Source organism: Astyanax mexicanus, chromosome 4 (assembly GCF_023375975.1).
Source record: "Astyanax mexicanus isolate ESR-SI-001 chromosome 4, AstMex3_surface, whole genome shotgun sequence".
Lineage (NCBI taxonomy): Eukaryota > Metazoa > Chordata > Actinopteri > Characiformes > Acestrorhamphidae > Astyanax > Astyanax mexicanus.
The window spans coordinates 12,526,381-12,543,299 of record NC_064411.1 but is presented as its reverse complement, the minus strand read 5'-3'; the positions used below and the strand labels follow the sequence as shown (position 1 = coordinate 12,543,299).

The 16,919-nt window shown below is 37.1% G+C and overlaps 2 protein-coding genes across 17 annotated transcripts in view; one reads left to right on the top strand and one right to left on the bottom strand.

Moving 5' to 3' along the window:
- Nucleotides 1-16,919, bottom strand: part of LOC103040097 (NACHT, LRR and PYD domains-containing protein 12-like) — a 128,832-nt gene that overhangs the window by 36,378 nt on the left and 75,535 nt on the right. Inside the window, exons 1-2 of one of the 14 annotated variants that reach the window (XM_049476996.1) lie at nt 9,058-9,142; nt 6,234-6,338 (exon numbers count right to left, since the gene is read on the bottom strand). The exons of 10 other annotated variants lie outside the window; for them this stretch is intronic. The gene's annotated coding sequence lies outside the window, so the exon portion shown is untranslated. Of the gene's footprint in view, nt 1-5,456; nt 5,562-6,233; nt 6,339-9,057; nt 9,143-16,919 lie in introns of those variants that run through there. 3 more of the 14 variants (XM_049476999.1, XM_049476997.1, XM_049477000.1) reach the window with 3 other exon arrangements.
- Nucleotides 9,778-16,919, top strand: part of LOC125801339 (zinc finger protein 239-like) — a 176,953-nt gene continuing 169,811 nt past the window's right edge. Inside the window, exons 1-3 of one of the 3 annotated variants that reach the window (XR_007438666.1) lie at nt 9,778-10,193; nt 11,541-13,259; nt 13,303-14,964. Coding sequence is in view for 1 of the 3 variants with exons in the window: in XM_049477899.1 (XP_049333856.1) it covers nt 11,687-12,676 (990 nt within the window). In the remaining 2 variants the exon portion in view is untranslated. Of the gene's footprint in view, nt 10,194-11,540; nt 14,965-16,919 lie in introns of those variants that run through there. The other 2 variants (XR_007438665.1, XM_049477899.1) reach the window with 2 other exon arrangements.

Below are 16,919 nucleotides of genomic sequence, written 5' to 3'. Positions count from 1 at the left end.
GTTAGTGCTCGTAAAAAGGAACTCAGCCCAGTTAAACGGCATTAACAGTGCAGTCTGTTAAATATATGCTTTCATATGTGCAGGAGCAATTTTTACCATGGTAAACCAGTCATGTCACCTAAAGATATTTCTCTGTGCTTTATTATATATAAATATTATATATAATTATATTAGACATATATATTAGAAATATTTTACATAAATTAACTACTGCCTTAATAAAGCAAATTCTGGAAAGAATAATGTGAACATTAACCAAAAATAAGAACTTTGATGTGGTTTTGGCTTTATTGGGGGACTGGGTAATGCCACCCATTACATATTTTTTACCTAATAACTCAATAACTAAAATTGCACAAACATTTATTCTAATAGCACAAACACATCACTAGAAAAACAACACCACTTTGATGAAATCTGGCCTTAGATGATGGGCTATGTTACATAAAAGGTAATACATTAAATAGTTTAATTTCTCAATAATGATAACAGTAAAAATAAAGTTTAATATCTCAATAACTATAACAGCACAAATTCAATTTTTTGCTGCACAAACCAGCACAAACATTGCACTAATCAATTGAAATATTTTTATTCCATTACTGATTATATGAGGGGCCAGCTTTACAGCTATTCAATATTTTTCTCCTAATAACTCAATAACAATAACAGCACAAACACTAATTTTTGCTGCACAAACCAGCACAAACGTAGCACTAACCAATGGAAATATTTTTATTTCATTTCTAATGATAAATCCATAAATCCACCTGTTTCTGATATTCCATTTTTGTTTTCTGAATTATTGTGCTATTTGATGGCTTTATTATTTAATAATGACCAGGTAGATAGTATTGGTTTGTAGTATAGGCTGTGTGATTCCGCTGAGGAAGTGTTGGTTGGATTCCCCAAAGTTGAAGATTACTGTTAATTTTCCTCTGTTCAGGAAATTTATTTTATGTTTTTGTGTTGGTTAATGTTACGGAGGGAGATGTTTATATTTTTCTTTGTTGCCTTCCCTTTTCCAAGCTACCTCACTCTTGCGCTCTCCTTCACTCTTTCTATCAGTCCTGCAGGTTACCTGTGAGAGGGAGGAGCTGATTAATTGATCCTGGTCCTGCGTCACAATAAAGCGCTGGCCGATGTGGAGTGCAGCGCGACACCCGACCCATTCAACCACCACGCCGCCCAGACCAAACCACCTGTCTTACTATTCTTATTGTTTGTGCTGTTGTGAGTAAAAACCGAGCTGTTTAGATAACTAAAACATGTTATTTAACTTTGTTATAGTACTTCTGTAAATACACTTCAAATAATACTAAAAGCCAAGGTAGCACAGTAGGGGATAAGGCCTGTTTCTTTGGGAGGGGGGTTCTTTTCTCCTGTGTTTTGTTAGTTAGGGAGGGAGGGAAGATTTATGTATTTTTATTTCCTTTTTTTTGTTAGATAAGTTAGCTCTAAATTTCTAAGTTAGTTTTGTTTGTTTGTTATTTTAGGCATTTCTTATCCCTGACGTAAATGCTACTGATTATTATAAATAAATCATTTTGGCTTGTATGTCTGTGGTTGGTATCATCTTTGGTCTGGGCTAAAAATGCATGAGCGGGTGTCGTCATAGCATATGTTACTGGTTTGGCTTTACAGGCCGTAACAGTTAAGCAGCCAGGGTAGAATTTATACTGTTACATTGTTACTGGAGGTAGATATGCCTTATGATGTAAAAGCAGTTGCTTTTAATGTAAATGGGTTTATTAGCCCTATAAAAAGGGACAGGGTGTTGAGGAGATTAAAAAGGGAAAAAAATACTTGTCAAGGTAGTTCATAATCCCTTTAGACATGAGCTCTCACACTGAAAGTCGTAAAATTAATATTTTGCCCAGGCTGTTATATCTTTTCTAAGATACACTAGTAGAAATCCCTCTCAGTCAGTGGAGGGAGTGGGACAGACAAATATCCTGATTTGTTTGAAATGTAAAGAAACCTAGAGTCTGATCTACAACACTGCAACGAAGTAAGGACAAAGGAGGATTAGCACTCCCAGGTTTTAAAGAATCAATCGGCTCAAATAAAGTACCTGATCCTCTGGTACAACTAATGTAGTCAAGACCGCTAGAGCTGAGTCCGAGTCAAGACTAAGATTTTTGCGTTTGAGTCAAGACTGAGACCAGATTAAGATTTAAAAATAAAAACATTAAAATACCTTCTCTGTTCACCAAAATGATCTGTGTCTCTTCTAAAACATAATCAGAAGTCACCACAAAAAGTCAGCTGAATAAAATTCTATTCATTTTCATTATAAAATGTAAAATAAAACGATCGCAATTTGCCCTCAAACAGCTCATCGCTAAGGTTAGCTAGCTTGTCGCTAAGGTTAACTAGCTCATGCTTTACTTCTCTCCCTGGTAACATTAGTATTTTAGCTAGCTCATCACTAAGATTAGCTAGCTCATTATTAGCTTTAGTTCACTCCCCAGTAACATTAGTATTTTAGCTAGCTCTTTATTAAGGTTAGCTAGCTTGTCACTAGCTTTAGTTATCTCCCTGGTAACATTAGTATTTTAGCTAGCTCATCACTAAGATTAGCTAGCTCATTATTAGCTTTAGTTCTCTCCCTGGTAACATTAGTATTTTAGCTAGCTTATCACTAAGGTTAGCTAGCTTGTCACTAGCTTTAGTTCTTTCCCTGGTAACATTAGTATTGTAGCTAGCTTGTCGCTAAGGTCAGGAATGTTTCTTCTTTATTCACAAGAGTATAACTCCAGTGAGCCAGTAAAAACAGAGCATGTTCCACTGAAGAGTTAATGTACAATTCCTAAACAGAATCACTCAAGCAGCTCCTGCTAATCTTCTGATAAGTGTAAAAGTTTGTTTACAGCAGCAGCTGCAGTTCCTAGTGAATGCACCGTGAGCAGCATCATGCTTTCAAAACACAGTGAATATGTGAAAACACGTCATTTTACTGCCAACAGTCGAGAGAGAAGTTTTGAATGCAAACGCCTATTTTGAGTGTGTGTGTGTGTAATTATATAACTGGACGATATGGATGTTAATCAAAGTGGAGGGCCCGTTTAGATTTCACACGCAGTTTCTGTGATGATACATTTCTGAGCACTTTTTAGCATAAAAGTCCTCACGCTCTGTGACTAATCCCTAAAAAACAAAGCATGCTGATTACAAATAGATTTTAAAGAGAACATCTGTGGTTAAATGGAAAGCTGTATGTTATTTTTATTTCTTAACCCTAATGGATTAAAATTCGATGGGGAAGTTCAGGATTTAAATACTTCAGTGAAAAATAGCTTTTCTTCATCTTGGGTGAGTAAGCTAGTTAATATGCATAAGACGTTTTTTAAATGGGGTTTAAACTGTATTTTGTAATTGTTGCAGGTGTATATTATTTTTTTTTAAGATGATAAAAGTTAAGTTAGTTGTTTTGTATGAAGATTTTGATGTTTAGCTCCTGACTGCTGTCTGATCTGAGGGTGTCACCCCTCCCCCTCAGACATACTTAACTTCACACACACATATATATCTGAGTGTTCTCTGTCCTATCAGAGCTGCACCTCATACAGAGGACTCCGACTCGGCCGGTCTCGTCCACAGTCTTCGAGTCCACCTCACCCCAAGACCGAGACAAGATTCCAAACAAGGTCTTTGGTCTCGAGACCAGACTTGAGTACTTTAACACAACCTAAACACCACAGTAAATCAGACTGAGAGAAAGAACAGGAATACTCACATTCTGAACTTCAAGCCTCCTGAACCTGACAGACTGGTTCTCATCTACTCAGCTGTTCTTAGACATTTCTGTGTAAATAAACTCAAGTCAACTCTGAACATCCAGATTCCTGACTCCTGATAAAATATACAGACTCTGATTTACAGAATCTTCCCTCTGATCATTTCTGCAGTCTGACTTTTATATCTTCTCAAATTCTGAACTGATGGATGGATACTTTTATTGATCCCGAAGGAAATTTAGCAGCCAGTAGCAGTTACAGAACACAGTAGAAACAAACAGCAATAATAGGGGAGGTACAGTAAGAAAGCACAGTAAGAAATATAAGACTATAGAGGTTCTAAACTGAGATTTTAAATATTAACAATACCTTATTAGATATAAATAAATGTAAAAAATGCTGAAAGAAGAATATATACATGAATATCTAAATACATAAACTATACAAAAGTGTAAAAGTAAGCAGCCGTGGATATGAGGTAGTGCAGTAATACAGAATAAATTAAGTATAAGGGATAGCAGGGAGATGGTTCATTGGAGATGTACACATAGATTTATTTAACTCTATATGCACTTGACGAGCTCTCCCCTCTGTGATTTAAGTTTCTAGGAGAATTAGGGATATTTCTGCATTAATTATGCTTACTTCTGATATATCAACACTGAGAGAGAAAAGGCTACGGCTATTTCCAGATCCATATCTGTAAACAACATTTCAAACTTCCATTTATCATCATAGAAGTGGAATCTACTACTGTCTGCTTTTACAGCTGCAGAACTCTTACTGGATAATGGATGGATCACCTGTACACTGCACAGAAGAGCCTGGATCCTAACTCTACTGGCCCTCACGTCCACGGATCTATCTACTGCTCAGATACATGAAGCTAAAACCAGAACTGTGAAGAGATACAGCACACGGCTTTTAATAAAGTGAAATCACTTCTTTTACGAGTGTGAATTCCCTTTCTATTACACCTACCAGCTGGAATTTACATTCTTTTTCTTCTGTTTTTTTAGAAATCTGTCAACAGGGATGAGAATGAGGAACTGTCTGTATTTTTCTTTTCTTCAGAAAGAAAAAACCTGTTGGAGCACATTTTACTCACATCACAACAAAGTCAAGTGTGAATGTAGTTGTGTGAGTGTGTGTACTGAACTCATGTTCCTGTCTTTAATAAAGCTGAGGTCATTAGTGAGTGTGAGTGTAGTTATGTGAGTATAAGTGTAGTTGTGTGAGTGTAAGTGTAGTTATGTGAGTATAAGTGTAGTTGTGTGAGTGTGAGTGTAGTTGTGGGAGTTTAGTTGTGAGTGTAGTTGTGTGTAGTGATGTGAGTGTGAGTGTGTGTGTAGTTGTGTGAGTGTAGTTGTTTGAGTGTCAGTGGCGCAAAAAGGGTGTATGCAGCCTATGCGATGCATAGGGGCGCTGCACTAGAGGGGGCGGCAAATCAGTAGTTGTGAGTGTGAGTGTAGTGGTGTGAGTGTGAGTGTAAGTGTAGTTGTGAGTGTGAGTGTAGTTGTGAGTGTGAGTGTAGTTGTGAGTGTGAGTGTAGTTGTGTGAGTGTGAGTGTAGTTGTGAGTATAGTTGTGAGTATAGTTGTGAGTATAGTTGTGAGTGTAGTTGTGAGTGTGAGTGTAGTTGTGAGTGTGTGAGTGTGAGTGTAGTTGTGAGTGTGAGAGTAGTTGTGTGAGTGTAAGTGTGAGTGTGTGTACAGACCTCCTGTTCCTGGGGACCCAAATCGCTCCAGTTCAGGGGTTGTTTTAACCCACCGGGAGGTTCCACCGATTGGGAGGGAAAGGGGCTCACTTTTCTCAGGGGAACCTGAAGAACAGAAAAAAATGGACATGTATAAATTATAGAACATGATCAGTAATATAATAATACTTATGGGTAGCGGCTGTTTGAAGTAACCTAGTTTAAACAGTAATACAGAACTGTGGGTTTGTTGTTATAATTTACCCTGTCAGAAAGAATGGAGTCTTTGGGGGCGGGGCTTCTACTTTATATGTGGCTGTTCTTACCCTGATAACCCATCATTTATTTCTGTGTGAAAAGTTTGAATACAGATTCCTTTAAAAAACATTTTTTTGCATAACTTAAACACTTTTAGTTTGGTCTCCTATTTTGAGAGAATCACTGAGAACATTAGTATTTTTAAGTTGAAGAAACTTTTTATTGCTTTTTCGTTCAGACCACGCCCCAGCAAATTCTCATTGGGCTTGTTCTGTGGAAGGTGCTAGAAAATCTTTTTACTTTTCAAACAACATAATGTTTTCTGCATTTATGTTTTCCTTGGAAAAAAATACATTTTAGAGCTGTTTTTTTATTTTTATTATTTTATAATTTCTTTTCTTATTTATAATAAGATCTACAGACATCATGTGAGTGTAAGTGTAGTTGTGAGTGTGAGTGTAGTTGTGAGTGTGTGAGTGTGAGTGTAGTTGTGAGTGTGAGAGTAGTTGTGTGAGTGTAAGTGTGAGTGTGTGTACAGACCTCCTGTTCCTGGGGACCCAAATCGCTCCAGTTCAGGGGTTGTTTTAACCCACCGGGAGGTTCCACCGATTGGGAGGGAAAGGGGCTCACTTTTCTCAGGGGAACCTGAAGAACAGAAAAAAATGGACATGTATAAATTATAGAACATGATCAGTAATATAATAATACTTATAGGTAACGGCTGTTTGAAGTAACCTAGTTTAAACAGTAATACAGAACTGTGGGTTTGTTGTTATAATTTACCCTGTCAGAAAGAATGGAGTCTTTGGGGGCGGGGCTTCTACTTTATATGTGGCTGTTCTTACCCTGATAACCCATCATTTATTTCTGTGTGAAAAGTTTGAATACAGATTCCTTTAAAAAACATTTTTTTGCATAACTTAAACACTTTTAGTTTGGTCTCCTATTTTGAGAGAATCACTGAGAACATTAGTATTTTTAAGTTGAAGAAACTTTTTATTGCTTTTTCGTTCAGACCACGCCCCAGCAAATTCTCATTGGGCTTGTTCTGTGGAAGGTGCTAGAAAATCTTTTTACTTTTCAAACAACATAATGTTTTCTGCATTTATGTTTTCCTTGGAAAAAAATACATTTTAGAGCTGTTTTTTTATTTTTATTATTTTATAATTTCTTTTCTTATTTATAATAAGATCTACAGACATCATACAGTTGACTCCATTAACCAAGACACCATTTCCTGCCTTCAGCTCTTTTTACATTTAGGAATTTGTAAGAAGATTTCCATGCTCAAGAGACGTTTTTCTTTTTTGCAGTTGAGGCTTATCTTAAGTAAGAAAATGCAATGTATTTTTTGTGGATTTTTGTGTTATATTATTGTGTAAACAGCTTTTGAGAATAACTCTGAGCATGATAGTATCCAAACTAGACTAACTAGCTAACAGTGTTAATGTTCTGCTGTTACACTTTGTGGTTTGTATTTTTAAATGTGTGTTTTTACCAAAAATGGCATGTATTGTATTTTGCAAAATACCTAGATTAATGTTATTTTTTTGTTTGTTTAATTCAATAATTGCTACCACAGAACATGTTGAGAATGTATTAAGTTGAAAAAAATAATTTTGGTCATTTTTCTATTTTTTGAACAACATTTCTTACTTACTTACTTTTTTAAATTGGCCAGAGTTAAGACTAGGTTGTAGGTTCCTTGAAAGTACTGTCTTGTTTCTAATTTTAAACATTTTAAATAAAAAGGAGGAAAAATACATATACATTTTCTTTATTGATCATGATATGTTTTTTAAGCTTCCACAACACATGTAAGTAAAAAAAAACAAAACTTAAAAAGTTGAGTTTAAATAACCGGGTAGAACAGTTTACACTACAGCACATTTTAAGTATAACTATTTTAGATTTAAATTAATTCAACTCAAAAGGTTTCTTACAGGGATTTACATTGAACTTACCTAAATGAATAGATTTTCTGTAGTATGCATTACTTAAAAAATGTAGACAATCACTTGCCTCAAACTCTTTAAGTTCAATCAACTTTTCCGGGTTTACAGTTTTTACATTTTCTCCAAAGTGAATCTGAGCCTGGTGTGTAAAGAGTGTGCATGCAAATAACCTACACCATCCTTTTCTTTTCATTTTTTAAGATTTTTTAGTTTGACTTTTCATGTTGTGTAAATAAATTGTTTGTGTTGCATCCAATTTTTAGATCCTCCCCACTTTATGATCCATCTTACACCCAGAGACCTTATTACACTATTCAGCCTCAGGTAAACCTAAAATCCCCCATACATTACACATATCAAACCCCAGAACCTACTTATAATATTCATATATATAAATATATAAAATATAATAATCTAAGCAGCACAGTGCCGTCCATCTGTTATCAAGCATCAGCCGCTAACTCAGCTCTGAAAACAGCTTCCACCCTCCAACCTTCACTGCTGATCTGGCTAATCACTAGCATTGAGCTGCATTCCAGTTTTCTGAGATCAATCACTGAAGACTCCACTGAACTACAGCCATAATCCACATATCATATTAACCCCCAGACAACAGGGGACAATGACCCCAAAAATACTTCAAAAAGCACCCAGAGATGGATCAAAACAAAGAGCTGGAGAGTTCTGAAGATTCCAGCATTGAGTCCAGACCCAAATCATACTGAACTCCGGTGAAGAGATCTTAAACCTGATCTTAAAACTGCTGTTGGGAGAAGAAACCCTTCAGATACGAGAGATCTGGAGCAGATTACAGAAGAAGAGTCCAGAGTTCCAGCTGAGAGGTGGAAGAAGCTCCTTAATGGTTACAGGAAACAACTGATTTCAGTGTTTTTTTTTTTCAAGTGGTGTGCAACCAAATATTATTTTGAGGGTGCCAATAATTTAGTTTGGTCTGATTTTGGAATTCTGTTTGAAAGGTTATATATATTTTATATGGTGTTTTTTTCTGTTTTTTTGTGTGTCTATTTACAATACTCTCAAAAGAAATAATTTCAGGGGTGCCAACACTTTTAGCCATGACTGTATTTGAATATTTCAATTTTAGACACTGAACTGTTTCAACCAAACAAAGAATTAAAAAAGGATTTCCACCTAAACCCACAAACCACTTCCTTATTTTAAGGTTTAATGGAAATAATGAGATTAATAAAAATCTGTCTAATAAAAAGCTAAACATCAGCTTCCTCCAAAACAGAGGCATTATTGTTTCACACAGGGATTCTTTTACAACATAGTAAAATTCAATCTACAAACTTCAACAAGACTGCAGGATCAAACTCACTGTGTAAGAATGAATAAATTTTTATAAGAATTAGATCATTTAAAGTTAATCAAAATATTAATCCTACCTTTATATTTCTGGATTCTGCAGTAAAATCAGTCGTCTGTGTCGTAACGCAGCGTCTCTTCATAAACTGAAGGTATTTCTGAGGTGTGTATCACATTAACTGGTTAGACTGGTTTTTAGATCGTTTATTCAGATTTTAGAATGTTTTCAGGTGTGTCTTCATATAAACACAAAACAACACAGCAGAGTCTCCATCTAGTGGGCAGTTATCAGAAAAATCTGTATTATTATTCAGCGATACTTTTTAAGTATTCCTGAAAGGATAAACTATAACTTTTCACATATAGCTAGCTAGATAACATTAGATACTTGGGTTAAAAAAAGCACTGAGAACATAGGCTAGCTAGATAACATTAGCTACTTGGTTAAAAAAGCACTGGGAACATTGGCTAGCTAGGTAACATTATATACTTGGTTAATAAAGCACTGGGAATATTGGCTAGCTAGATAACATTAGATACTTGTGTAGGACCCTTAAAAATATCCTGTATATTTGTATTATTTTTTTTTGTTTTTCATTGTAAGTGTAAACGAACTCCATTTCCCATGTGCCTTTTCTGTTTCGCGGGTTTTTCCTGCTGATTTCCTGTTCAGCTCAGCCAATCATACGAGTGAAAAGCTCGACAGACATTTTTCTATCCAATCCGCGCCGAGTAGGGGCGGGACTAAGAGGGAGAGTGTGAGTGTCTGTGGGTGTGTGTTGGAGGAGAAGGAGAGAGAAAGTGAGGAGAGAAGTTGTGTTTAGACTCTCCGGAGCGCTTTTATTTACTTGTTATCCGCTCTATAACACAGTTACAGTGCTATTGTACTGTATAGTGCTCTAAACCGCAGCGTTCAGTTCAGTTTTACTGCGGAACCTCTGAAGAGGCAGTTCAGCCGGACTGTGGAGTAAAGGCGCTTCTCCGCGGACTGAGAGCTGCTGCTGCTGAGTTTCCTCGCGCCTGTCTGCAGCAGCTCGGCCGGACCTCGCGTGTGAGTTGAACACGGAGGGTGTTCTGATCTTCCCGGCGCTCGTGCACTGCGTCGTCTCCCGCTGTGAGTGCTGGGGACTGCTGCGTTCTGACCGGGAGCACCGCGAACCGGGAGTCTGTTGTCATGGCTACTGAGGACGCCATCTCCGTGAGCTCTATGTGAACCGTGAGTAACGAATCAACTGACTCATTCGATTCACTTTCGCTTTCGCTGACTGAGTGGAGTTATAAGTGCAACAACGTACCGGCCCAACAAAATGTGCTTGAACTGTTTATCTGGGTGTTTTACCTCTTATTGGAGGTGTGTTTTCTCAGTTGAGTGTTTCATACTAATTGTTTAAACCAAGAATTGTTTTATTTGGGTAGTTTGTTTTACTTTAGTTTTATTAAACAGAGTTTCACCAAATATATAAATAGAAAGGGGTCAAACTGACCGCAAACATAATAGGCGGATTAAGTGACTCAAGCAACCAGGGATGTTTGTTTTATTTCCACGCAGAACCTGATATAATCTGGCCCAAATAGTCTCAACATCAGTAACTTCTTCTTGTAATGTGTACAAAAATTCTGTCTAAATTGGCTACTATTTTGTAGTAAAATGAGAATGCTTGCTGGACGCATTTGAACAAGTTTTTACCATCATATTAACAAATAAACTCAAACAAATGCTTTGTATCTTATAATTATTAGTTTAAAATTTTTATTTGCATATGAATTTTCAAATGTTTTTACAAGTGTGAAGTACTCTTCTATACAGAAATCAGGATGGTCCATTGTGATGTCAGAGAGTGATTTTACAGGGAGGAGCTGTGAATGATCTTAATTTATGGACACTGTATTATGAACAGTAACAGTAATACTACAGCATTAATAATCAGCATCTTACATGCAGATAACTGATGGTGATTATTTAACAGCTCATGAGTGCTTGTTTCCCTCTGCTCCGCTCCTAAACTGCAGCTAAAGTGGTTAAAGTTAAATTTACCTAAAATAATACAAATATATCTCCTCTTCTAATAAACTTTAATCTCAAAGTGAACTTTTTTATTTTTTTAAGAGTGGCCCTAAAACGCTGTGGTACATGTGCAAACATACTTAAACATTCTGATTGGGGATGTAATCAAGTACAGGTGTTTACAAGGCTGTTATTCTTGTTTGTATTGGATTATTTATAGGATTATCCACTTCATCCGATTGGATAGAAATATTCGAAATGGCCTCAATCGGACTATTCTATTCTATTATTCTATTCAGTATATATAAAGGCACTAAACAGGTGTCAGACTGATTATTATGAGTGACAAAAGGTGGCCTCCTCCTAGTGGCTGGAGGACCACCAGCACCCCCTTACACTATGGACTTTGACTGGGATAAAAATACAAAAGCTTTTATGGTAAATGAAGATGTCCCAGTAGTTTTATCAGTATAGTGTAACTGATTTAGGCAGTTCTCTTCAGTTAATTGATCTGCTTTTATTTTATTATTCAATTGCATTTTTCTTTGTTTTTTCCAGAAATTAAAATATTCTCCTGAAATTCATCACCAACAACCAGGATATTTAACAAAGAGCAATGTTAAACTGCTGAAAGAGGTGAAGCACAAGCCGTCCAGAAGAATCTCCAGAACACACAGAAATTGTTTGCTACATTTAACAGACAAATGAAGCCAAGTCCTGACATGGAGCAACATCAGCACTCTGTCAAGAGTTTTACTAAACAGAGTGATCTCAAACAACACCAGCACATTCACACAGGAGAGAAACCTTATTATTGCTCAGACTGTGGGAAGAGTTTTAATCTACAGAGTACTCTCAAAATACACCAGCGCATTCACACAGGAGAGAAACCGTATCACTGCTCAGACTGTGGGAAGAGTTTTAATCAACAGAGTCATCTCAAAAAACACCAGCACATTCACACAGGAGAGAAACCGTATCACTGTTTAGACTGTGGAAGGAGATTTACTGCACAGAGTCATCTCAAAATTCACCAGCGCATTCACACAGGAGAGAAACCATATCACTGCTCAGACTGTGGAAAGAGTTTTTATCAACAGAGTCATCTCAAACTGCATCAGCGCATTCACACAGGAGAGAAACCATATCACTGCTCAGACTGTGGGAAGAGTTTTACTGAACAGAGTAATCTCAAAAAACACCAGCGCATTCACACCGGAGAGAAACCGTATCACTGCTCAGACTGTGGGAAGAGTTTTAATCTACAGAGTACTCTCAACACACACCAGCGCATTCACACCGGAGAGAAACCATATTACTGCTCAGACTGTGGGAAGAGTTTTACTGAACAGAGTAATCTCAAAAAACACCAGCGCATTCACACAGGAGAGAAACCGTATCACTGCTCAGACTGTGGGAAGAGTTTTACTGAACAGAGTACTCTCAAAAACCACCAGCGCATTCACACAGGAGAGAAACCATATTACTGCTCAGACTGTGGAAAGAGTTTTACTCAACAGAGTAATCTCCAAAATCACCAGCGCATTCACACAGGAGAGAAAACTCCATCTCAAATCAGTTTAAAGGCAATTAAAAGCACCAATTGTAAGTCTTTCAGACAGAACACCTTATCCTACACAAATGTTTCACTTTGTCACTTGGGACACGTTCCACGAGAAACAAACATGAGCTGAATTTAACAATGGATTTTACAGGTTCAGCAAAATGAATCTTACCCAGGGATGATGTTTATTGAATTCCATGTTATGTTTTCTTATATGTTCGATATTCCAGAACATTCTTCGTGAGACAGAGCTCAGTTTTAGGGTAGTTACAATTACTGAAGAATGGAAAAAAACTTTAAAATTTAGATGTGATTGTTAGAGTACGATTCTTAGCTGACAACTAAACGTTTAGGACCAAATCTTCAGAGCTTATGATTTTAATGCTTTTAATCTCCTTTCTAGTTTATGCAGATTAGATTATTTCTATTCATTTCTAGTATCTCTGTTTTCACTCTGTGGAATCTGTCCTCAGTTCCCCAGGCTTAGCATAGCGTAGCTTAATGCTATTAACTGCTAGGCCCATCTGTATGAAAGAAGAAGTGAAAACACCAGCTGAGGAACTCCAGAGAGTGCTCCCAAAAGTGAGACCGGAGGAGCATCCAGACCCCGCAGAGAGGCCACCAAATTTTTATTCTCATTTGTCTATGGTTCAGTCAGTCTGATTAAAAATCTGTTACCTTAGAGGGATATTTGGTTGTGTTGTTTTACTCAAGTTTCATACTCTTTTTCTTATTAGATATCATATGTTGCTTAAGGTTTTTTAATCTCCAAAGTTACTAAGAATATCCAATTTATTTAGTTTGATTGTTTTTATCCAGTACCAAATATTATCTTTGTATTGCTTTACCTCTATATTTACTTATATGTCTGTGTGTTTCAATAGAAAAGACTTTTATATTGAAATATCCACTCAAGAAATGGTTGATAACCTCTCTGTGACCTGATGGATCTTCAGAACCTCTTATGTTATTATTTTGTAAGTACTAACAGGCAGCCAAATGAGAATTCCAAAAATGTAGTTACCCTCAGCATACCAAGTTACAGAGCTTTTAGCAGATGCTCCCAACAGGGTTACAATGCTAGTAAGTCAGTAATCTCTATTTATATATCACTTTTCCAGAGCAACTTGTGTGTTACCGATTACAATAAATATATAAAAATAGATAAAACTGTCATGCCTGACTTTGTCAATCTGCCTGCTCCTGAAGCCTCTCTGCCTAAAGACTTAGTTTCCCAGCAGCCTCAGAACTACAGGTCCTTCTCAAAAAATAAGCATATTGTGATAAAGTTCATTCTTTTCCATAATGAAATGATAAAAAATAGCATATCATGAAAAGGTTCTCTAAACAAACCTAATTACCTGAATCAACGAATTAACTCTAAACACCTGCAAAAGATTCCTGAGGCTTTTAAAAACTCCCAGCCTGGTTCATTACTCAAAACCGCAATCATGGGTAAGACTGCCGACCTGACTGCTGTCCAGAAGGCCATCATTGACACCCTCAAGCAAGAGAGTAAGACACAGAAAGAAATTTCTGAACCAATAGGCTGTTCCCAGAGTGCTGTATCAAGGCGCCTCAGTGGGAAGTCTGTGGGAAGGAAAAAGTGTGGCAGAAAACGCTGCACAACGAGGAGAGGTGACCGGACCCTGAGGAAGATTGTGGAGAACAATTCCAGACCGTGGGGGACCTGCGGAAGCAGTGGACTGAGTCTGGAGTAGAAACATCCAGAGCCACCGTGCACAGGCGTGTGCAGGAAATGGGCTACAGGTGTCGCATTCCCCAGGTCAAGCCACTTTTGAACCAGAAACAGCGGCAGAAGCGCCTGACCTGGGCTGGAGTCTGGAGGAAGACTGGGGAGAAGGAAATGCCAAAATGCCTGAAGTCCAGTGTCAGTGATGGTCTGGGGTGCCATGTCAGCTGCAGGTGTTGGTCCACTGTGTTTTATCAAGGGCAGGGTCAATGCAGCTAGCCATCAGGAGATTTTGGAGCACTTCATGCTTCCATCTGCTGAAAAGCTTTATGGAAATGAAGATTTCATTTTTCAGCAGGACCTGGCACTTGCTCACAGTGCCTAAACCACTGGTACACGGTTTACTGACCATGGTATTACTGTGCTCAATTGGCCTGCCAACTCTCCTGACCTGAACCCCATAGAGAATCTGTGGGAAATTGTGAAGAGAAAGTTGAGAGACGCGAGACCCGACACTCTGGATGAGCTTAAGGCCGCTACCGAAGCACCCTGAGCCTCCATAACACCTCAGCAGTGCCACAGGCTGATTGCCTCCATGCCACGCCGCACTGAAGCAGTCATTTCTCCAAAAGGATTCCCGACCAAGCACTGAGTGCATAACTGAACATAATTATTTGAAGGTTGACTTTTTTTTGTATTAAAAACACTTTGATCGGATGAAATATGCAAATATATGCAAGTTTTTTTCTTTACTTTTTTGCCAAAATCATCAATATTAAAACAATAAAAGACTTGAACTACTTCTGTTGTGTGTAATGAATCTAAAACATATGAAAGTCTAATGTTTATCAGTACATTACAGAAAATAATGAACTTTAGATGAACTTTAGACCTGTAGATCTGTATATATTGCAGTTTAATTCCTGTCCTTTTTTACCGGATCTGATCAGAACAAGTCAGTCATTTGTAACAGTGCTAATCTCTTTGTATCCAGTACTGGAGAGAAAAGAACTGGTATCAGATGGAGCTTTGAGAAATTGCAGGTCCTGATGTTCCTGATGTTCCTGATGTTCCTGATGTTCTGTGATGTTCCTCGTTCTTCTCCTTTAGAGAATGTGGGTGTTCGACGAAGACATCGGATTAAACTGTCGTGTCGTGTCGTGATGTACGTTTCCGGCCTCTACAAGATCTTTGATGAAGTCCTGGGTATGTGGATGAGGCAGTGTTAATTTTGACAACAAATTTTGATTTGGTTTTAGTCATAGTCATAGTTGTAGTCTAGTTTTAGCCGATTAAATATCATAAGAATATAGTCGAGTAAAATTACAGTCAATTTAGTCGACTAAAATGTAAAGGGTGTAAATGTAAATGCTTTTTCATCAGTTCCCTTGAATTATTAACTACACACTTATGAAAATTAAACATTTATTAACCAGTTGTGTAATATTGTTGATGTTTGAATGTGAAATATATTCATATATGATTTAATGTAAATTATTAAATATGTTTTTTTATCTGACCATGGGTACTGAGAGACCCACACTGATTGGATGACAACCCCTCTTTTCCTGCATCTCCACCTTCACTAAAGTAGTTGTGATTGGATCTCTTCCTAACTGGTCCCTACCTTTCACAAAAGTAAATCAGTTCTGATTGGATGTCGTCCCTGCCAAACTTTTAAATCTCGTTTTTATTAGTTGACAAAAATGTCAGTTAATTTCATCTCAATTAAATTTTTTATGCTGTTTTTATTTAGTTTTCGTCTCGGGAAAAAAAACTATGACGAAAATTATTTGTCAACGAAATTAACATTGGTGCGCGCTCCTGAGAGAGGGTGCTTTTCCTGGCGGGGGTGCTGAATTCAGCACAACACTGGCTTTACACTCGATGTCAGTGATGAGAGCAATGAATCGCAACAATACCATTATACTGCAATAAAAACGAGTTTTGGGGTTTGGGTTATCAAACGTTTATATTAACTGCTGCCAAAAATCTCTATGAAATGTTAAGTTATATTCTTTTAATAAAAAGACACCATCGTTAATAAATCGTATAAATATACAAAATAATAATAATAAGCAAATCTGTTTTATATATTATATTATTTTAAATAGTAGGTGATCGGTTTTTGTCATATGTATACAGGGTTCCCGCAGGTCCTTAAAAAGTCTTAAAACAACTTAAATTTAAATCTGGGTAAATTAAATTGTCTTAAGTTTACTTGAAATTTGCTGTAGGTATTACATTCTCAGACAGTGCGTTTAATGCCGATGGAAAAACACAGTGGCCAGCTAGCTAACATACTTACTTTATCTAACTAAATAAGTTAGCGAACATTAGCAGGGATAGAACTAATGTTAGCATAGAGCTAGCTAACATTAGCGGCGAGTTGGCTAATTTACTAACTTTAGCTAACTGAAGTGAATTCGCTAACGTTAGCAGGGATAGAACTAAGGTTAGCAGAGAGCTATCTAACATACTAACATTAAAAAGCTAAAGCAGGCTAGCTAACATTACCAGGCATAGAAGTAAGGATAGCTGAACGCTAGCTAACATTAGTTGTGAGTTAGCAAACATACTGACATTAGCAGCAAGCTAACTAATGTTAGCAGCAAGCTAGCTAACATACTAACTTTAGGTAGCTTAAACGAGCTAGCTAACGTTATCAGGAATAGAACTA